The sequence below is a fragment of the Mastacembelus armatus genome, chromosome 17 (assembly GCF_900324485.2).
Source record: "Mastacembelus armatus chromosome 17, fMasArm1.2, whole genome shotgun sequence".
Classification (NCBI taxonomy): Eukaryota; Metazoa; Chordata; class Actinopteri; order Synbranchiformes; family Mastacembelidae; genus Mastacembelus; species Mastacembelus armatus.
Window position 1 is genome coordinate 5,580,503 of NC_046649.1, and position 22,862 is coordinate 5,603,364.

The following is a 22,862-nucleotide window of genomic DNA, read 5'->3' on the forward strand; positions in this document are numbered from 1 at the left end:
CACACATCTCCTCTGTTTTAAGTACAGATGGGGGAGACTAAATGGGTGCAGTTGTTAACAGGAGAGTGAGGAAAGTAGTGGGGATCTGTGTTTGTTTGCTTCATCTCGTGCATAGTGGCCCAGTGCTCATGCCAAAAAAGACAGAATTCTACTACTGTAAACAGGGAGACTGGCTTAGAATCTAACTTTAGCTTCAAAGCTCCATCCTGATTGCAAGATGTAGCCTGAAGCAAGCCAAACAACACTTTGCCACACCACTTCAAGTGAAGTGGACATAAATGATCATTTATATGTGTCAGAAGAAGACCCGTGAAAACTACAGTTTTTAAATCAAAATATGATCAATCTTTCTTGCCCTGTGTAAATATAGCAGACAGGACTTGTGGCCCTGGAAATGTTTGTGTACCTTTCTGGTGGAGAGTGTGGATGGGCAGCAGTCTCCTCCGTCATACTGGCAGTAGGCGCGGTTGTTGATGGTGTCACACCAGCCATCTCCTCCAAAAGGCTAGGCACAAGAAACAGTATTATGGATTGAAAACTAATTCTCCCCAAAATGTTAGTTTTACCACTGAAAAGGCCAAAAACGTCTAGGGCCTCTCCTTTGTTAACAAACCATGCCTGTGCCCATGTCTGGAATATCAGAAGGGTTTGTAAATGTACTGAATAGAAATGGAGAGCTTCCAATTAAAATGCAATATGAAAGAAGTTTAAATTTGACAGAAACTGCAAAGGAAAAACAGAAATACTTCTTTTCTTATTTTTCTAAACCCACACAACCTCAAGTTGTTATTTAGCAAAGTAGGGCCCTTCCTATTCCAAAGACATGCTTTTAAACTAACAGAGTAAGACAGGTTTTATGTTTACATCTGATTTAGCTATCCTAGATTAAATAGGTGTCATTTGAGGACTGTTCAGCACTGCTTCATATTACCTACCTACCTATAAATCCTCAGACAGTTTTTGTAATGCTCTGGCCAGTGTGGGATTCCTCTTGGACAAAATCTGGAGTCCAGCGGAAATTTGAGGAATGTAACAGAAAATCACGTCACGATGAAAGCCTTTATAGTGTTTTTGACTAAATCATGAGGGTTTCCCTGGAGTGCCAATGATATAAAAATAAGTGCTTAGAGCCAAAGATACTTTTGACCTTCGCCAATGGACTGATGGAGCCATTTCAAAGAGTTAGGGTTCTAACTAACTAGGTTGGTGGAGAGAGCAGCTGTTTCAGTAGTCTCTGTCATTGTTGCACAGGCCTCTGGGCTATCGCTATGGGTCATGTCCCCTCTTCACGCCTGTGCACTGAAGAGAAATTCACTTAGGTCCACCCAGGGTGGGCCCCCCTCGCCTGAACCGAGTGTCCACACGTGTGCAGCTCCCATATATAAGGCAGGCGAGCTCTTCCCTTTCTTTTCTTCAGCCTAAGCACTGAGAACAAGAACTTTGAACGACATGATTTCGGCAGACTACGGCATCACCATAATCTGAGGAGAGTGTGGTACAGGCAACATCTTCGGGGATGACCTGCACCCCCACTGTGTGGGCTGCATGGGAGAGGAACACGCCGGCAGAGCCCTCACTCCAAGGGCTAACTGCGCGTTCTGCAAGTGGCGGTTTTCCCCTTCTCTCTCCCCGCCGAGGAAACTCCCGGCCAGGATGACAAGCTCGAACCCATCCTGGAATTAGCCTTGGACCCAGAGACATTTGCCACTCGCTAAATGTCTCCCCGCTCCTCCTCCTCCTCTCCGGGGAATCGGTGCAAATGTGTGCCACTAGCATACTCTATACTGAGCGGCCTACGCCGGCCTCTTCTTCACCTCTGCTGGTCATGGCTCAGATATTACAAGAGCTCCCGGGCTAACAGGTGTAAGCTCCCCGTCCCTCCTGATCTGGTTCAACCGCTTCAGGATGCCCACTTCGGGCGGTACAACCCGCGGCAGGCGCCACAACGTGTACCTGTTTGGCCTCGATCACCTACCATGTCCCCTTACTTCTCCGCGGCAGCGTCGGAGCCAGCCAAACTAAAAGCTCCGGTGTCGACCTTCTCCCCCATCACGCAGGTGGCTAACATAACGGTATGGGATTTTCCCACGGTGCCAGCACTGGAACATAGCCTGGCCTTTCTGTTCGGAGCAAAGTGCGTGCTACCGGCCAGGCAGCAGCGGCCTGCCCCCCTCAGAAGGACATGCTAGCTGCTAACAGACAGGTCACATCAGTGTGCCTTCCAGACCGCTGCTGCAGCTAATAATCGCTGCCCTGGCTCACTCCCTGTCCGAGCTCGCAGCGGACCCCGAGGCCCTCCCGCCCTCACGTGGCAGACGATGGCGTACCAGAATATTTGGCTGCATGTCTCTCCCATCCTAGAGACGGTGAGGAAGGATTTGTCGGAGGGTCCCATTTGACGGCTTATTTGGACCACACTTCCAGGAGCTGGTTAAGGGGCTCCAATCCGCCGCAGACGAGGCGGAAAAGTGTCGACACCATGTGACGGCCCACACTCGCTCCCTTTGGGCAGGGTGTGGGTGCCATGATTATTGCCCGAGGGCGAGACGTCCCACCAGGTCCCAAGCTCCCACTCCCGGTCACCCCCTTCAACCAGCGGTCGCTCCATCCCCGACCCCTTCCTCCTAGGACCAGATGCCTCCTGGTCCTCGGTGGCCTCCAAGGCTCCTAGGCTAGCCTGCTCCTGGTCCACCCCGGCACCCGATCCCCCTCCCCCCGCAAACAACGAAGGTTCGTATGATGCGTGGGGAATGTGTGTAGTGCTCTAAGTTCTGAGGAATGTATATGTCATGTTTACGGTTCTGAGGAAAATAAACATGTTTACATCCTCCTGAAGGGCAAATATTCCTCTGTAGCTCAGCCGACTCCTGCCAGTCATAAGGCAGCCGTGGCTCACACACACTGCAGCCCTCATGCTGCTGAGCATGTGCCGGCTAGCGTGAGTGAGCATGCTAATCAGCACACTCCCTTCACACAGCTGTCTCATGTGGGCCCTCTGTCGGCTAATCTTCCATTCGACCACAAGAGGGTGGATAGCGAATCAGACATCCTCGCTATTTCCCTGTCCCATCGTCCCTTTCGGGCAGGGTTCCCCATGGATTACCACCGGGCTGCTTCCAGGTGTACAACAGCTGTCACAGAGAGTGGCAGAAGGGCTCCACATGACAGGTCGCCCTCTCTCCCTTCTTTTATCCAGAGTGCCGCAGGCATTGCAAGATGGACCACTGGATGGACAAGCTCATCCACAGCGGCCATACTCTTCAGTTTGCACAGCCCCCTCCACCATTCAGCGGGGTAATAAACAGTTGCCTCGCATCACCTTGTCGACACATGCTAACAGAGATACAAGATCTGTCATCAAAGGGAGTTGTTTCTGTTGTTCCACCGGTGGATATGGCCTGTGGATTTTATTCCCGTTTTTTACTGGTTCCCCAGAAATCAGGAGAGATGAGGCCCGTCCTAGATCTCAACAAATCAGTGCAGGTCAGGAGATTTCACGTTAACGACGGCCCAGCTCCTGTGGTGCGTTCACCGAGGCGACTGGTTCACATCGACAGATCTGAAGGACACATATTTCCATGTCTCCATCATTCCCCAACACAGGGAATTCTTCTGCCTGCCGTTCGGGTATTGGCTGGCTCCCCACACTTTCTCAAAGTGCGTTGAGATGGCACTGGAGCCCCTTCGGTGACCGGGAATGAGAGTCCTGTTCTACCTCGACGACCTGCTTCTGCTGGCCCACTCCCAAGAGGAGTCGTGGCAGCAGACGGCGGAACTAGCGGATCATTTCAGCTCTTTAGGTTTCACCATAAACTGAACTCATTACATATGAGGGCCCGGCTCTCAGAGGAGAGGTCGGCAACCCTCTCTTCCCTACTGCCTCACTTCACTCCATGCAGATGTGTCAGGGCTCGATCAGTGATGCACCTTCTGGGGATGATGGCAGCGGCTCATCCAGTAGCCTATTGCATACAAGGCTGTTTCAGCGCTGGTTTATCCGACTGAGGCTCGACCCAGTATGTCACCAGCAGCACATACTATCCCTCCCCCTGTCAGTGGGCCCGGATCTGCTTTACTGGAAAAACCCCTGCACTCTGATACAAGGGGTTCCCCTGGGCATTCCATCGAATCACGTCAGTGTTCATAGATGCTTCCCTGTCCGGTTGGGGAGTGACGTGCCTCTCGTAAAGGGGTTCCCAGTAAAGGGGGAGTGGACGATCAGGGAGGCAGCGCATATAAACGAACTAGAGTTGCTCACAGTGTTGAAAGTTCTCCAGATCTTTTCTCCATTGTTGAGGGGTTGCCACATTCTGGTCTGAATGACAACACGACAGCTGTGGCTTATATCAATTGGCAAGGGGGGGTACGCTCTGCGTGTCTCCTCTCCCTTGCTCGTCGCCTAGCTGGTTGTGCACCTTAGTCCCAAACGGGTCAATAAAAAGTCAACTTGTTTGTGTCTTAACTTTTTACAGTAAATCCCAAAATAACAGTGTAAAAGAGACATAGAAGGCAGCAGTAGTGACCCTCACTAACATGAATATTTCCCCTCCCTGCATTGGCTTCATCAGAACATCACAGAACATAGATATGAATTATACGCAAATGCTCTTCTGTCAAGCAGCAATATATTTTGTGCTGTCAAGTAGGCAGCATCATTCTTTTAATAGCATACATTTTATTATCTTCCCCTCCATGACCTGGTTCGCCCTCTTGCCCATAACTCTTTGAAAACAGTTGGGGGAATGTGAGGTTCACCCTTTTCTCTTCTCCATCCAACTCAGTGTTTTTTTCTTTTAACAGGAAAGACAGTTCAGGGAGTTCACGTCTGTGTGTGTGTATGTTTGTGTATGTGTTTTAGTGCAGACAAATTTTTTGTTTAATACCACCGTCTGTGAGGATGTTTTGGCCAGCCCTCAAAGCTTTTAAGTGATTATGGTTAGGGTTAAGGGTTTTAGAGTTAGGGTGAGGTTTAGGGTTAGATATTTAGATGTGATGGTTAAGGTGTCATTATGGTGCGCGTATTTGTGTGCATGTACAAATTACTGGTAGTCCACCACACACATTGCCTTGACCTTTACTGTAAGATATGGACTTCATGCAAAAACCGCTGCACCAGTAGGTGGTTCGGGGGTCCGAAGGACTCAGAGTCCAAAGTAGCAGCAACAACTGTTGACTGCCCCTGTGGTTACCTCTTAAAGCAACAACTGTTGCTGTTGCAAACACCTAAAAAGCTCTTGCAGGAAGGCCAGCACATCCTGCAGAGAGCAGGGATGTGAATTAATGGCTCTGGACCTTCACCAGTTCCTGAAAAAAGCTGCCAGTGAGCCCCGCACACCTTGGAAGTGGACAAGATGCATGTTTCCAGAGAAGCTCAGAGTAAAGCTGGTAGATTGTCCCTGTGGTTACCTCTTAAAGTAACTTCCTCTGGAGACATTCTAGACAGTTCCAACTACAAGATTTAAGGCAGACGCCAGGGAAGAGACAAAATATGCTGGCGAGATATTGACTGAATACCTTGTGAGCACAGCAGGATTCCCTTGTAACACCTGGAAGATGTGGCTGGGCCACCGTACATGTACATTGATATACTTTATGTGGTCTGGCCTAGTGCACTTCAGCTACAAACTGGACACAGACAAATTACCCAGACAATGGATAGATGGATGGATCGGTGGAAAAGAACTAACCCAAAGGTAAAAGATTTAAAAATATGTAAAGCATCATGTTTTGTAAGAAAACAGTAGGAAATTGTAATCACAATTCAAGGAAAAAACCACAGTAATACTACTACTAAATATGAAGGAGCATGGACTTAAACTTACATGAATAAAAATGTAATTTCTATTTCTAATGTCAGTGCATTCAGACATTTGTATGGAAGTTGTTTGAAATTCCTTAACTCTTTCCTCTTCTGGGCTAAAAAGCTTCGCATTTGAAGAGGTAAAGTTTTTCCCAAATTATCCGTTCCAGTGAGAGATCTGTGTTTATTATTCCCTTTTATCTACTTTAATCTACCTACCTCACATACTAAAAAATATCTATTATTAACTACACTCTTTATTCTGCTATCTAAAAATTAGGCTGCCTGATATGTGGACTTTACTCTTCTTGCTACCTTTACGCTAAAAGTACTTTTTTTTTTCAGCATGTGTTTCAGAATAAATTAAAACAAAGAATTATGCATATACATGACACTTTGACTATAGTATTGAAGTTTTATCGCTATTGACGTTTATGCAGCAGTCTGCCATTTGAGCTGGTGTCATGTGTGTGTCACAGAAGTTAGATATACGTCTATACTCAGCCTCACATTGTGATATGGACTCAGTGATCATTCATTCTGAAGTTAATTGCTTCAGATCAAAAACTTACCATACAATGCTTCATGATGTCATCAATGGTAATAGCGCAGCCCCCGCCAACCAAATGTTTTAATTAGATTGATACCATCCTCTTCACCTAAAAGCTTCCTATGGCGTGATGAGTCAGTGTTTAACTTGTTTGGTGTTACGCACTGATCATGTTTTCTTGTCCTTAAAGGTCCAGCACACATTTTAATCATACTGCGATTGATCCTCAGAAAATGTTAAGTTGCTGCTAGAAAGACACAGCAGACATTCTTTCTGTGATGAGTCCTTCAAAGAAACATTGCAAAACACAGTCTCATCCTGGCAATTGGAAAGGGGCTCCTGAACCGATAAGATGCCTATGCTGACTTATACTCTTATTGTCAACCTGGTTTTAAAAAAGACAGGAAAGAGAAGCAAAGTAAGAGAAAAAGAGGTAGCAATGGCATCTGGATGAGATCTGGCACAGAGCAAATGCAGCACATGTGGTCTGGTATAATTTACAGTGTTGTCATGGAGGAGCGGGTTATAAGCAACTGTTTTGCCTAGCAACATTCACGGGAAGGTGGAAGGGGAAAATGTAGTGCTGGCAGGTAGTAAGAATATTTTGTACCATGAGACATCAACAGTTTATGTGTTCCATCAGCAGTTCCAGCCTTTTCTGAACCCAACAGCTGAATGCCAAATAAAAATATCTGCATTTATTATTTTCAGTGATTTACTGTTACTGTTAAAATATTACTGAACTGAAATGGATACTAAATTGCATATTCAACTAACTTTCATTTATGATACAAACTGCAGGGCATGTGACATTTTATAAAAGTGAGCCTAAAGCATCAAGTCGTGCTACAGTGGCTCCTACATGTAATGTCATGCGTTAGAACACAGGTAATGGTAATATTATTTAGTAATAGTTAGCAGCATCAGAGTAATGGTAGGTTTATTTGGAAGGTGACAGTAGAGGGAAGACCTTGAAGCAATCAGCTAGAGGAAATGTCACACCTGAATGCTTCAAGGATAAGGCTGGTGATTATCTGTGTTTTAGCTATTTTCCATAATACCACACAGAGAATAAAACCAACGATGGGTTTTCTTTAGTCACTGTAATGTCTGTGAATCTAGATCGTGGTTTAGGTCAATCATCTGCAAAAACAACCCAGTCAAGTGTAAGACTGGGCTTGTTTAAAAAAAAAAAAAGGCCCCAAAGGCTGAAAACAGCCATCCCTTTTTACAGTCTCTGAAGTGATAAAGAGTCACACATTGTCAATTACACTGATGATACTAAAATCAACAGTTAAACATTACCAGCAGAAGTATCCAGCTGTAAAGTCTGTTTTATTTTTGGTGGAAATTCACCAGAATTCTGACCTTGTTAGTGTCTCACTAAACAGGAAACCTTATATTTCTTATTTTGTAAAAGCATATGAATTCCAGGACTCACTAGGTAGACTGTTTTCAACCTAGGCAAAAAGATTTAATAGCCTTGTGTCAGCCTGAATAATTAATCTATATCTAACATAATTAGTGATTTATTTTCTTTTATCAAGTAATCCATTAAGCTTGCCAGGCTTTAAAAAAAGGTTCTTTGAACAGATTTGAAAAGGATTCCTATAAAATTTGTCATCATGAAATGCGAAGCACATTGCACACTGGCTCTGATATCATGAGTAGTGATGACAACAGGGATACAGCATGTTTTGCTTCATGTTTAATATTGTTGGAAAAGTCTGGCTAGGGCAGTAAATTTAATGTGATTATGCCCAGAAATTGTGTAATTGTTTTAAGGATTAAGTATTCCCTGTCTCAATGTTAATAAAATATCTTTGATAATAACAGGACAAAAGCCAAAGTGAGATCCTTCTGACCTTGAGGCTCTGAAAGCATTGCTAGACATGTTATGTAAGAACAGATTAGACTTCTACCTAATGTTTGTGAACACTGAATTGGTTAAGCAAGAAGTATCAAACTGTACGTTCACAACGTGCATTAATGCTTAGTTACATTATGTGATACATACTGTAATGTACGTCCTGTCTGTTTGAATAAACCCATGGACAACAGTGCATCATCGAAGCCGCCAAATGTATTGTCTGAAAATGAGTCACTGGAGTTCATGTTTATTAAGGTCAAACACTTCACTACACAAAACACCAGACCTGTGGCATAGAGAATGGCCAAAATCTTAACTCAAGCACTGTCAATTGCAGTACATAATTTTCTAGTCTTTGGCCAGATACAGTATCAGTCATGACTAAAATAGACATTCACTCATTTAAAAGTTTGAAAGACCTGGGTGAGGTTGACATCTGGATGGAACAATGTTTTCCCGCTGTGCTGGCCTTCACAATATGCTTTGTGAATAAATGGACAGAAAGATGATTGGAGTAAAAAGGAAAAGGAATGTCCAAAATCTCTTGTCTTTGATGCAGAGCTGCTTGGATGCTTTGACTCTTACCTCACATGACTGGATGCACTGAATGTGTTGAGGGTCAGGGTACCACTTCATCATCCCTGTGCAGACTATGCTCTGAAAAACAAAGCACATAGCAACAGCAGTTGAGCAACACAGCCGCAGGAAATTGAAATTACTGTGTTTGCCAGGGAAAAACAATATTAAAGTAAACTAGTTAAGGCCTTTCGGTGATATAGGGTTGTAGAGATGGGAAAACTGTAAGCACTGGTGTAAGAAAAGACTAAAGGGGTTTGAAGCGTTGTTTGAAGCATGCTCATGTTTACTGCAGAAGAATAAATCCTCCCATTGTGCACTGAACAGCAGCTCAGTGTGTGTCTGCTTCCTCTACTCTTTATCACAGTTTTCCTTTGGTCTTGGAGACCAGAAGGGCAACAGAGTCAACATCCTATAACAGATAGATTCAAGATTATGACACCCTCTTGAAGACCAACAGCAGTGAGCTTAATATCAAACCACCAAATGATCCACCTAGTCAAATAATGTTGCTCCCCTGTGAATACATGAATTGACAACTAGAGTAAACATATTTTTCATGTCTTTTTAAGTTGTACATAAGTTGAACCATCCAGTTTCTAAAAAATATTTTGGTAATCACTAATGGACCTTATGGTGAGTTTGCGTTGCCAATTGCAGTTTCCAAGGTCTAAAAAGAACTTTCAATTTCCACTTTTAAGCCAACAAAAGCTCCAGAACAGCTACTAATGGACCCTGTGGTAAGACTGAATCCTTCTGCATGTTTATTTCAGAATCCATGAAATGGCTGAGTGTAGCTCAGCTTGAAGGAGAGTGTCTCTTGGAGCATGAATGTGTTCCACAAATTTCATGTCAATATTCTCGACTGCATTACTAGAGTACGTAGTACAAAGTACATTTTTTATAGCTTCATAAAGTTTTCTGACTCCATTTTTTTCATTTTATTGTGTTGTACTTTTAAATGGATAGAACTGATAAAATATGTGTACTTGCAAAAGATTTGCTAATGTTGCATCTTTGCAGATATCAATGTGTTATCCTTTCATGTTTGCATTAAATGACAGTAAAATCGGGCTAAACCATATTGTGTTTTCTTTCTACTAATCTTCTGATTATTAAACAAGACTATATATAAAGTGATTTTGTCAATTTTAAATAGACTAAAATCTTAGTTTCCTTTGCCTAAGGCAAGTTTAAAATGTCCATAGTTTTTAGCATTTGAACAATGGCTAAAAACAAAAATGATGAGGTGGAAAATGACTAAAGTGAACAATATTATAAACAACATGGCTACAAATTGTATACCATTATTCCCATGCTCACAGTGTTACAATGAATTGTTAGATATAAATATGAACAGGACTTGATCTTGTAGATTTCCTGTTCTTTTCAGGAACAAATGCAGTGCATTATGACCGTTTTTAAAGGGTTTTGCTGCGATTTGTTTTCCACGAAAACTTTGTGATGGAAAAAGAAAAAATATTACACAACTCAATTAGATGCAAAACCTGAAACATTTGTGTTGAAATTTGGGCTGTGGTCTTGTGTCATTTACTTGACCCTGGGATTTTACAAGGTGGTTAGCAGATAGCTAGTTGACTAACAAACATGGACAGAGAAAGTGGATCCTCCCCTGTGTTTTCCTGTGCAGCTTGACCCAGCAAAGGAGACCTGATTCTAAAGTATTGGCAATAACACAATGCCTCGAAATCACAAGGCAATGAGATATGGCATAACTAGTCAGACTTCGATTCAACTATTTGACCTTGGCAAGGCTAGATTAACTGGTTGGCTGGCTGACTGACCACCCAAAAGTGAGGTGAAACTGGAGCAGTGTTTGCGACAGCATTAACGTACAAGAAGTGATTCCTGAGATATGATATTAGGTAACATGACCCACCTTTAAAGAAAAACAACAGCACTCCAACGCAGACCCAAAATCTGACATTTCCAGTTTTTTTTCATGGTGATTTGAGAACACTGGGTATGTGAGAGGTGTATGTTTCCTAAAAGGCTTGACGTCAGCTGGAACCTTTACTATTGCTTTCTGCCTGTGATTTCCAGTAATGCAAAAACACTTAAATGATAACGAAGGCGAACTCACATACTGTACACATGAGGCAGATTTTGATGGGTGATAGTGTGTGATTAGCTGGTGCAGCTGGGAATTAACAATGTTCTCCTAGAAAACTTTAAAAGATACTATCTTGCCAGCGATTCAAATCAGATACTGTATCTGATGTAAAACACATTTGACATATCACAATGGACTCAAATCTCAGCTACAATTTGACTGAGATTAAATTGATTAAAAATCAAAGTTGTGTGTGTCTGTTTTGTTTACTTATTATGTCAATTTTTAAAATGTTTTTCTGGTCTCATATTGTATTTTAAATATACCACTTGAACTTGAAAGGTACAAAATAATAATACAAATTGCAAATAATGATGAAATAATCCAGAGAATATACTGGGAGGTCTCATGTTATAGAAAATAACCATGTATTTCATTTCAAAAGTCAACATGTCCCCCCACCTATCCTACCACCCACCCATAGCTTTGAAACAGAGGTTTTTAGACCCTCCTCCTCAGGGTGGCATGGAGGAACAGATCTGTCTTTGAGCTAAAGTTTGCCCCAAGCAGTTAAATGACACTTTCTCAAGTACATTTGATGTTGCACACTGATGCAAGTGGGTTATGCTGTTCTCTATTGAAAACTCAAAGCGTCTGTGGGAGACACCAATGGTACTGTAGTTGATATGTTATAATGGGATATGAGTTCAGAGATAAAAATATTAACTCTGAAGCTAATATGCAACTGACAAAGTGCGGAGATGTGAGTTCATTTGCAAATGCATGGCAGCAAATCCCCTTTGTCGGCTGTTCCTCAAACAAGCCGTCTTTAAACCGTGAATGAACTTTGCTTTGTGCTTATCAAATACACGTGAGTGAGTCTGGAGCAGTAGCTCAGTTTACTCAGTGCTGTTGTTCAGTCTACCAGATGTTTGGATGCATTATTCATTCTGATGTGTTTTTGTGTAAAGATCTCAGTGCTGTTTGTCAATGGATCAGCTTTCATGCCGCCCTGAACTGGTCGCATGGCAGCAAGCGAGCAAAACAACAACTGTTTTGTAAAAACCTGGCAAGACTTTCCAAATGGAAGGAAAACCACAGTTCTGGTTACTTGAACCAATCAAGCTATCTCATTTTTCACCACATCACACTTCATCTTGTAACATTAAACAGTTCAGAAACAGGTGCAACCAGTTCTCCAAACTGATATGTAAAGCATGAGCCCCAAGCTTAGTGTTGTGTTGATCAAATCACAAGGTTTATGAATAGAACAATTGTTCGACATATTTGGATTTTACAAGATTACTACAGTTAAACTGCATTTCAGAAGTAAACTTAAAGGTGCAGTGTGTAAAGCGTAATCGATTTAGTGGAACCTAGTTGTGAAGTTGAAGAATGCAACCCTGTGAGAACCCCAACCCCCGACAAAAATGCAAAAAGAAAAAATGGTGGTGCAATATGGCTGCCTCCATGAAAGGAAACCTGTTCTCTATGTAGATTTCAAAAGCTATACTATATTCCATTTCTTCTTATAGATCACTCTAAATATTATATACTCTACCTTTAAGCTGCTGTAATCCAGTCAGCACAATGGTTTAATTACATCAAAGATCACTGTGGTCCTTTAAATCAAACTGCTTTTACAAACTGACGGCATTTAACTTTCTATTGTAAAAGGTTTGTGACATCATGAAACAATAACTGATTAAATTCTCCATGCAATATTGTTTATAAAGAAATAAATAAATAAATGGAGTAGAAAAATAAAAAAATTAACAAAACGCAATATTTTAATTGATGATAAAACAAGAGACAAAATTCCATAATCAATTAAATTATCACAATGTCTTTTTTTCAATGGATAGCTGTGCTGGGCTTTTCCTTTCCTGCACATCCAAATAATTTTTGTGCTTACTCTGCACACTAGCGGCACACCCATAAATGCACCACCAACAGTGGTACTGTGTACCTAGATACTGTATGCACTTTCATGTTACAGCTGCGGAAGCTTGGATAACATATGGTGCCAGGAAAAGACACGTGACAGCTGCAGCAGGGCTTGGTCAGAAAAAACAGGTTCACATTTGGATTTACTTCTAATATCATGCCGCCAAGAGAAAAAGTGAGTGTGTAGCAACATTATTGTCAAGAGAGAAACCTTGTGGCTGCAAAATCACTGGGAAAAAAAAAATCACAAAACTAAAGAGACACCTCAAGGCAGACCACACAGAAACAGGGGTAACTAAGAGGTAAGTAAAGAGATAACTAGACTTATGTTACTTTTAAAACTATATTAAGAAATCTACTTAAGCCAGTGCTTAAACATCATGTATTAGAATCTCACAACATAGACACTGCTGCATTGTTTACACTTAGATATAGATATGATAGATATAGATTAACAACATTTTACTTAGGACAAGTTTTTGTTTTTAATTTGGAGTGTTAAAGATACTATCAGTGCTTAAGGATGCACAACTTAGTGGCCATTAACATTTGACAGTTGGGTCTTGTAGGTTTTGAATGCAGTTGTATGTTGTATTATATGTACTATTTGCAACATCTACTGGTTAGGAAAATGAAAAGCAAAATTAAGAATGTCAGAGCATGCGACCTATCTGAAAAGAGCCATTCTTAATCCCACAACTTGTCAATTTGTGGTTTATTGTCATTTAAATTTGGAACCAGCGTAATGAAGAAATGCTCGTTCTTCAACTCACAGAAAATTGGAAAAAATGACTCGATTAATAAATTAACTATGCATTAAAACATTTTTGTCAATTAATCTTCAGATGACAAAGTGAACTGATGAGTGTTTTTATTGATTAAAATTAAACTTTTATTGTGTGAGACTAAATGATAATGTCCAGAGTTCACTATAATGTATAGAAATGATATATAATAAGAAGAAAGGAGGTTGGCTTATTATGACTACAATTGACATGGAGTTGATCAGACCAAAACTAAAAGGATCGCAAACTAACAACAGCTAGATACCACTGCATTTGCAACTTTGCAGAACAGGATGGAAATTGTGGCCTTAAGCAAACTCAAATCACTGAAAAAAAAAAAATTGAAGTAACCCGACTCCCCTCGACAGGCACCTCACCTGGACTTTGGTGGGCAGCATCCAGTGCTTTAAAGAGTCAGCTGTAGAGCCATTGGGCAGAACCACGGGGTCATGCAGATCCATGTCCAGAGCCACAATGCATGTAGGGTAGCAAACAGCACCTGCAAGGAAAAAAAAACAGAAATCAAATAACACCTACCCCTAACCCTCATTAGCATCTGTTGAATTTATTCATGTGCAAACACAGGAAAAAACTGCCTAAATAAGCTCAGGCCACACTGACATCTATCATCTGGACTCCTGGCAACCATCACTGTGAGGGAGCTTCTACTGGGTGTGTGCTGCAATTCTGTCTAGGTTCAAATGCTCAGGAGTCTACTCCTGGTATTGAATAACAAACTTTTATACCATGGTCAGTGTAACTCAACAATAGCTGGACAAACTCCGTATTTCTGTCATTAGCATTTACTATTGCATTTTATGCTACCATGTTACTATAGCATTTAATGTTCAACAAAAATGAAATGCATAAATACGCATAAATACATAAATTAAGAATGCAAGGATCTAATTTAACACATGGCACAAAGGTAGCAATTAATATACTTTGCAGAGTTGATATTTCCAATATATTTCTTTTGGGTCAAATGTCATGTATGTGTTGTGTTTATATAGTACAATACACTGTGTGCGTGTATCTCTGCAAAAGCTGCATAATCCTCCTAAAAAAATTTTTCTGCCTCTGGTTTTGGATTTTCACCAAAATATGCAAGACCGCCAGGGCCCATGTGTATTCTGGGAAACAGTCCTGTTGTGCAATAGATTAACACAATCAATGTTTGGTATCTGTGCCCTAGTTTATCCTGGTAGACACTTTCATCTACAGTCCTACACCTGAAGCTAGGCCAGACTGAAGTGTTTTATATGCATGATGTTTGCTGGAGAAAGACGCAAAAATATAAATTGAAGACTGCCAAAAGAAAATGAGAGATGGCTGTATGAGGAAGAGGAAAAATTTAAGTGTTGACAAAAAGATGCTCTACCGCCATGGTTGTTTTGTCTATTCAGTTGATTAGTGTCTAACCAGGCAAGCCAAAGACCTGCAGGATAATGTGTATCGCTTTATTTTCTTTGACAGATGGAAGAGAATATAATCAGTACTGTTTATGTGATGGATTACTCTCTCATCCCCAAAAGAAGGCTATGCTCACCGACATCCGTCCCCTGGTCACAGCTGTACTCTACAGAATTAAGATTCGGAGGATGAGAGCAGGATCCCTGGATGCTGGAGCACATAGTGAATTCCCCTGTCCATTTACCATCCTTAGTGCAGCCAATCTCACTCTGGAAACAAGCATGGACATTAAAATTCATTGTGGCCATGAATGAACTATGCACAGTCTACACTGCATTGTCACAAAAGAGAAATTATCCTGGAAATCATTTGTTCAGTCATATTAACTGAAACCATGTTTTGGGAGTCTGTTATCATTTTATATTGTTGAGCTCCCTACACAGATGAAATGAATAAATTAATGAACTTATTTTCTATATTTAAGTCCTTCATCTTTCATATGAACACTTCACACTTCATGCTATTTTAATATAGAAAATGTGGCTACAATAAAAAGATGGCACCTAGACATTTAAAGTGTCAATCTATAGAGGGTTCATAACAAGCATTATGACAAAGTTGTCCAAACTGCATTTCCAAGGTTGGTCAGTGTAAAGGTCTCTTTCATGCACTGCATGAACCCTGCTGGGTTATTCCAAAAATGAGTCCTCTTGAGGTCTGGTCCAAAAACACAGCAGCAGTGATGTATGAATGCCACTCAAAAACACTGCAGCTGTACACACACTTTTTGTGGTGTAGGTTGTTCTAGGAGGAACAGCTGTATCATGTTTCACATCACTAGTTCAGCAGTGCATTTGTTGTGATACTTTCTAGATTTTATATGCAAGAATACTGCCTTTTATAGGTTAACCCACTGCAAATACTGATAATGTGACAATAAATAGAGTCACACCAACTCAAAATATATGTTCGCTTAGTTTTAGTGCATTGTGATGAAGATTATTAGCATCCAGTACTGAGGACATATGTCTCACACTAGAACTAGAGAATAAATAGACAGCTGTTAAAATCTTACACTCTCTGTGGCATCAGAACACTGCAGCTTGCAGACAGTGTCATAGAACAGGCCGTTGGTGCACGTGTACATGCCCTGGAATACGTCAGGTAGGGCCGGGCAGGATATTGGCTCACAGCCTGTTTCCTCCCACTGTCCCTCTTCCAGGCACTCCAACTTGAAGTACTTCCTAGAGACAACAGAATTTAAAGGATATTCAGGGAGTTAGAAAATTATTATATTTGCAAGAAATAATTGGTGAAATAGGTCAACAATATCTGGCCAGTGTGTTGCCAGGACTGGGATACTATTTTCCTGTATGTACAGTGGTTGCCAAAAAACAAAAACTGAAAATTCCTGTTTTGTTTTTTTCTTCTAAACATACTACATTTATACCAGAGGACATTTTCAGATACTGTTGACATATGGTTTCATATATAATATTTAAAATTATACAGAGCACCAAAGTGGACATTTATTTTACAAATGATATAAAACAAATGCCCTCTAAAACATGCACTATGCCTGCTTACATTGTGGACTGTCTTATTTTATTTGACTCTTTGTACGGTAAAAAAAAGATCTCCGGCTACACTACAAGGTCTTGGTAGTGTGCAAATGCAACAGTATGTGTTATAACACAAATTTAAGTGGGTACATGTGTCAAACGCAGGAGTAAAAAGGCTGTTTAAAGCTCTTTATAGCCACTGCTGTTCACATTCACATGTTGGACTAATAAAGCTTTAGGGGATATTAAATGTTTACGCATATGTTTGAGAAAGGGCAATTCATAAACATGCCCAGCTGCAAATGGACCTTTACATAAAATTGTTTTTCACCATATTAGATGGAAATTTAATGTAATACCAAATTTTAAAATGTATATTTTTATGGTTTTTATATGACAGTAAAACTTAGCCTGTTATATATTTAATATGCTACACTTTAATTACAATGGAGGACAATACAGCAGGCAAAATACCGAATAACAACATTGTACTACATGGTACACAACCTAACCATTAGTAATACAACACTGAAATCAGTGATGATAGATAGCAGACCCAGTCTAAAACACAAAATAAACTTTCGCCTGAGGCTGTGTCTCCTTCTCCTTTCCTCATTAACGAAATGTGAGCTGTGTTTAATAGCAAATAGTTACTTTATGAATTCAACTGGCAAAGCAGTGATGAGGCCCTCAGTGTGTTGCTCCAGAACAGAATATGGTTTTGCATATAGTGAACAAAAAATGCTTCTTTAATATTGTACCCATTGCTATTTAAAACTTTGTCCTTGGGCTTTGGGTGTTCATGTAAGGCATCATTAACCCGTTGCATAAAATATCTAAATCAAAGATTGTAATTTTATTAAGCAGCACATTATGTGAATCTTTTCACTATTACACAGGGAAGCATGTGTCATAAAACACTGCATTTGCATTTAGTCTGCTACCTATGCAGATTTACTTGTCTTAAAACTATGTGAATATGAGTAATGCTCATGCATCTTCCTCTATAAGCCAAATCTAGTGTTATTCTCTATCAGATGAGATGCCACAAGTCTCACAACTCTTACCTTGGTGTCTTCTTTTTGAGGCTTCCTATTACATAGAAACCTTGGTTGCATTTATAACGGCATACAGAACCCACATCGTGCCCTGAGGCCAGACAGTCCGTTGTTAGCAGCTTGGCGTCAGGTATGCTTAGGGCCTCTGGGCACTCTGTCTTGCAGTAGGCTTCTGGGAACGACCACAGCCCATCCTCCAAACACACCAACCTGTCACTGTCACCTTAGGAGTAGAGAGGGTGACGCAGAGGCAAGAGGCAGATTTAACAGCCTTTTAAGACATTTTTAAACTAGAGCTGAACAGAGGAATGAACATGCAAAGTATATGTTGTGTTTGGAAAATATTATGAACATTCTGTTTTTCTCCTCTAATTCTAAAGTTGCATAGACAAATTACAAAAAAGTAAGGTCGGATTAATTATTTGAGTTTTACTCCGATTTTACTCCTGTAGAATAAGGCAAAATAAATGGTATTTCACAGACTTGCTGTAATGTGAGACTGTGTAACTTCTGCTGAACTGTAACTACATAAAAGGATAATTGTAAATTTCATTTTCATTATTTACTGCAATGTTCTTTGCCATTTCAAGATATTACAGGCGACTGAGTGGAATAGATTCACAAAGAGAGCCAAAGCACATGGTACAGGTCATGTATTTCTTTTGGGATAAATTGGTACTGTATGTGTGAAGAATCATAACACCCTAAGGCTAACCTGTAATCTTTATTTAGAAACTGTGCTGGTACATCCATTACAGATGTACTGGAGGTCACTGAACATATTCCTTTAAACCACACTGTTTTCCTTCACTGCCAAGTGATAAACGATGGCCTTTACACATATTTTACTAAACCAAAAGCCACAAATAGAATTATTTCTTGAAATTGGTATTTAGATCATGAATTAATGGGTCTTAACTGCTGATTCTACCGCAGTATTTGGACCGTCCGTACGGCTCTCCGACCACTAACACAACCGTGTGGATATCCGTTTCCATCTAATCACTTCAAGACGCATCAACAACATTGTGTGTCTTGGATTACTATAGAGGAAAATGTTTTGTGTGTGTGTTACTGTGAATTTGAGCAGTGAACAATATTTGTTGTGACTGATTATACTTCAAGTGGTATGTGTATCTACAACCCACAGTAACAGTTTAATGATCACAAAGCTGCAGCTGCAGCACTATGAGAAGCAAAGCCTCATTGAGGGGAGACATGGTTGTGATTTTTTTAAATGGAATTTCCACTGTGATTTTACTGCAACACCGTCAATTAGTTCCCCTTGTCTTAGCTGTTTTGTCAAACATATTTGTTTTAATTATCATTGTCTTTACATATAACAAGATACACTCTTAAAAACAGGCATCCAATTAGCAGCTTAAAGTTTTTATGGCTATTTCATTTTATGGACTGTAGCTTGTAGAAGCATCTTGCTGTGGTTTGTCTGTTCACTAATTGGGCTGTAATTGTCAGAATGGGGGTCATAAGGTAAATACAGAGAACATTACAGGCCAGTTAAAAGTATGTATTTATGAGAACATCAGAAGAAAGAAAGCAAGACAATGGCATGTTCCATCTTGTTCCATCATTCAGTGAAAGATGCAATCAATTTCCACATAAAATCTGAAGAGGTTTGATATTCCAATGGCTACCTAAAAGGCTAACGTATGCCAAAATGCCACAATAAATTTCGAATTCTTATAGATTTTTGTAACATGTAAAATGTGATTTAGTGACATCTAATGGTGAGATTGCAGAATGCAACCTTCTGAGTACCCTCACACCCCACCTCTGTTCCTAGGTGTGAGGGAAGGTATGGTGGCTGTGACCTTTAAAACCAAACATGGTGCCCTGTCTAGAACCAGTGTTTGGTTTGTCCTTTCTGGGCTAATGTAGACACATGACAGCACAACATGGCTGCCTCTGTGAAAGGAGACCCGCTCCATATGTAGATTTGAAAGGCTCATTCTAAGATTAAAAAAACGAAGTGGTTGGTACTTTCTGGTGATTTCACACTAATGACAACATATTATTTAGTTCAATCTAATCATTACGCACAGAACCTTTAACTGGTCCATCAAAGCTGACTCTCATCTGTCAGAAATGTAATGATGTGTTGGATTCCCTTCTTTTATCACAATGGCAAATCAGGAAAAAGACTTCATCTGTGTGGTCAAGAATTACAGCCCTGAAAATCTGAGCCAGTGGCACTGCTGGAGCTATAAAATGAAAACGTAGCTCTTCCCTGCCCTGTACAGCCTGACATTGCACTGCTCAAGAGACAATGCTCCCCACGCTGTACTGGCCTCCCCACTGGTGAATGCAGAATGTAGGTGGGTTAAGGACCAGCTCCCATGAAGTATTTCCCTTTGTTGTCTATCCAGCAAAATTTACAACCTCTGTGAGAAGAACAATGCTAGGTAGTTTACCGACTTCTAAGTAACAGTGTTTCTGTTTTAGTCTTCTTTTTTTTAAAATGTATTTCAAAAAACAATGATGTTTTCTGGAAACTGCCTCTACACCAGGAGCTGTGCAGGGCAGCATTGTTCCAACTCCACTATAGAAGTGGATGAACTCTACTATGGCATCTGTTATTTCGCTCGTTCTTTTTTTCACTCGTTCTTTTTTTCTCTTCTGGGCAGGTATACAGGTGGAAAAACACTGCCCTCTCCACCCACATGCAGTGGCTCAGGGTTGTCCAGTCCAGACCAAAGATAGTTTGTAAGTTTATGTAGTGTGCCTGCTGTGGAAAGCGCAAAGAAGACTCTAAATTATTTGCAATACTTATTAATCTTCTTCCATACAAAACCTTGGAACATAACTTGTCCCTCAGTTTTGAGAAAACTCAAAGAGATACATCAAAACGTGTGGCTCGACCAGGAATGGTGTGCTATGACCTTTAGTGGCCATTGAAATGAATGGGAAATTGCAGTGGAAAGTGCTCAGACCCAGCCCCCGATTGGGCTACTCTGTGTCACCGTACTTCAGTGTAGAAAAATGATTTCAACTTTAAACAGGTCACAAGACTGGACTTTTGGTCACTACCTCACTTTTTTGATACAGCTTTTTTTTTTTTTTTTTTACAAAATCACACCTTATGTTTTATGCTTTTGTAGGCCATTTCAAAAATTATAATGGGTGTGTATTGCACGGAATGTTCAGACCTAGAGTGAGTCACATGACGGACTCCATGATGTACTTTCAAAATAAAAGCTACTTGTAGTGCTTTAAGCATCAAGAGAGGTCATTGTTACTCTCAACTGTCTTGGCTTTTACCAGTGGGACATGTTCAGACTTTCACAATAAAAGACTATTATTGCTTAGAAGAGGTTACTTTCATGTCTCTAAATTATGATGATTCACAATTAAATTCACATATTATAGTTCAGCATCATGAGTGCCCTGCAGCACATTTCACTTTCAAAATACAGGCCTTTTATGACATTCTTTCAAAATAAAAATGAATAACCCATGAGTCTTTTTAAAGGCTTTAAAGCCTACTACTTATACTTAGAGGAGGTTATATCACCTCTCTAAAGTGAAATGATTATTCACAATTAAAGATCACGATGTAGTTCAAGGTTATGAGTACCCTGCACCTCACTACACTTTCAAAATAAAAACAGTTTATAATATACTATCAAAATAAAAGCAAATAAACCATAATATGGCTGTTTTATAACTTTTGGCTACTTTTGCAAAGCTTTAGGGACAAATGGACAAATGTTTAGTCTCAACAATCTCTCTACTACCAGTAGGACATGTTTAGGCTTTCACAATAAAAGTATACAATTACTGAGAGAAGGTTACTTTAACTCTCTAAAGTATTGTAGTATAAAAGCCTTTTACGTACTGTCAAAATAAAATCAAACAATCAGCAATCTCAGTGTACCATTCCATTCGGCACCAGTAGAGGCAATTTTTCATTTATTCATACTTTTTTGAAAATCCTTCATGACTATTAATTTCACAAATTGAGTTATCATACAGTCCTCTTTCACATCAACTTTTCAACCAACATGAGATAGCACCTGGGTTATTCTACATGGGCTACAAGCAGCAGGCACCCTCAGAAATACAGAGCACAAAACTAAGAGATGAATCCGTTGTTTACCTTGTAGTATGGCTGGTGATCCACAAGTGAAGGAACATTGTTTGCCAAAAGTAGTTCCCCAGGGGCAACTGAATATGGCATGGTAGACATGGGACTGATCAGGGAGGCCACAGTTGACAGGCTCACAGCTTACAACACGATCCCATGAACCATGAAAACACTCCAGCTCTATATTTCTCTGGAAGAAGAAAGATTTTTATTTATTTATTTATTTATTTTCAGCTTTGTAGACACTTTCTTGGAGTTTCACATGCAATGTTAAAAGTGAAACTGAGAATACAAGACATAAAATCTTTTTGGCTTCCCTCGTCATTCATAGGATATGTAATTATATTACTCCAGTTGTTGGAGGAAAAGACCAACACAACCACAAATGTTGAGCGAGAGAAAGGAAACAAATGTTGCAGATAGTGGAACAAATTACTGTAAGACCACTCTAGAAGTTGTTAGAAAGAAATACAAGAAGCCCTGAGTGTGTTTCTGTCTTTTTCATGGTTTTTGTTAAATTCTGATGAATTTAAAATTTCAATATGCAATCTGGGCTTTGGTGTCAATGAAATCTACAGGGGTATATAGACAATAACATTTAAAGGAGACTCTATGGATTATTTTAGTAGTGCAACACTAAGGACAACATCCAGTGTACCTGGTGGGGTGGGGCTGCTCTGCCATTGAGGACAGTGACGCTGAAACCACGGTGACACTGAACAGAGCAGTGAGAGGCCTCACCTTCTTCTGTACATCTAGAAAGACATACAAATATATACATGATACTTTTGTTTTTTGTTTCAGATCTGGGATAGTTCAGTGTTTTATTCCAAAAGACCAACCTGACAGAGGCGTGCTCTAACTGGAGCTGCCTGCAGCTATCCATCGGACACTGCTGCCACAAACAGCTATTGCACGGAGGGAGGAGAAAACAATACGGAGACAGAGAAGGAGTAGAATGAGAGGCAGGGAGAGGCAAAGAAGGCAACTTGGAGTCCTAAATCGATCACTGTTTCTGTTTGCAAAGACACTGACAGCAATAAGAGACTTGAGAACCTTCTCTTAGTCTGTTACACCCAATGTGATCCCCTATTCAAGCAAGACATGAAAACAATATGCTGT

At 40.4% G+C, this 22,862-nt stretch overlaps 1 protein-coding gene across 1 annotated transcript in view; it reads right to left on the reverse strand.

Moving 5' to 3' along the window:
- The window catches only part of pappa2 (pappalysin 2), a 68,433-nt gene that overhangs the window by 4,382 nt on the left and 41,189 nt on the right, over nucleotides 1-22,862 (reverse strand). The window contains exons 18-26 of the mRNA XM_026312715.1: nucleotides 22,583-22,648; nucleotides 22,399-22,495; nucleotides 21,753-21,930; nucleotides 17,645-17,858; nucleotides 16,091-16,259; nucleotides 15,152-15,284; nucleotides 13,980-14,101; nucleotides 8,806-8,877; nucleotides 407-505 (exon numbers count right to left, since the gene is read on the reverse strand). Of these exons, the coding sequence (XP_026168500.1) occupies nucleotides 407-505; nucleotides 8,806-8,877; nucleotides 13,980-14,101; nucleotides 15,152-15,284; nucleotides 16,091-16,259; nucleotides 17,645-17,858; nucleotides 21,753-21,930; nucleotides 22,399-22,495; nucleotides 22,583-22,648 (1,150 nt within the window). The remainder of the gene's footprint in view (nucleotides 1-406; nucleotides 506-8,805; nucleotides 8,878-13,979; nucleotides 14,102-15,151; nucleotides 15,285-16,090; nucleotides 16,260-17,644; nucleotides 17,859-21,752; nucleotides 21,931-22,398; nucleotides 22,496-22,582; nucleotides 22,649-22,862) is intronic.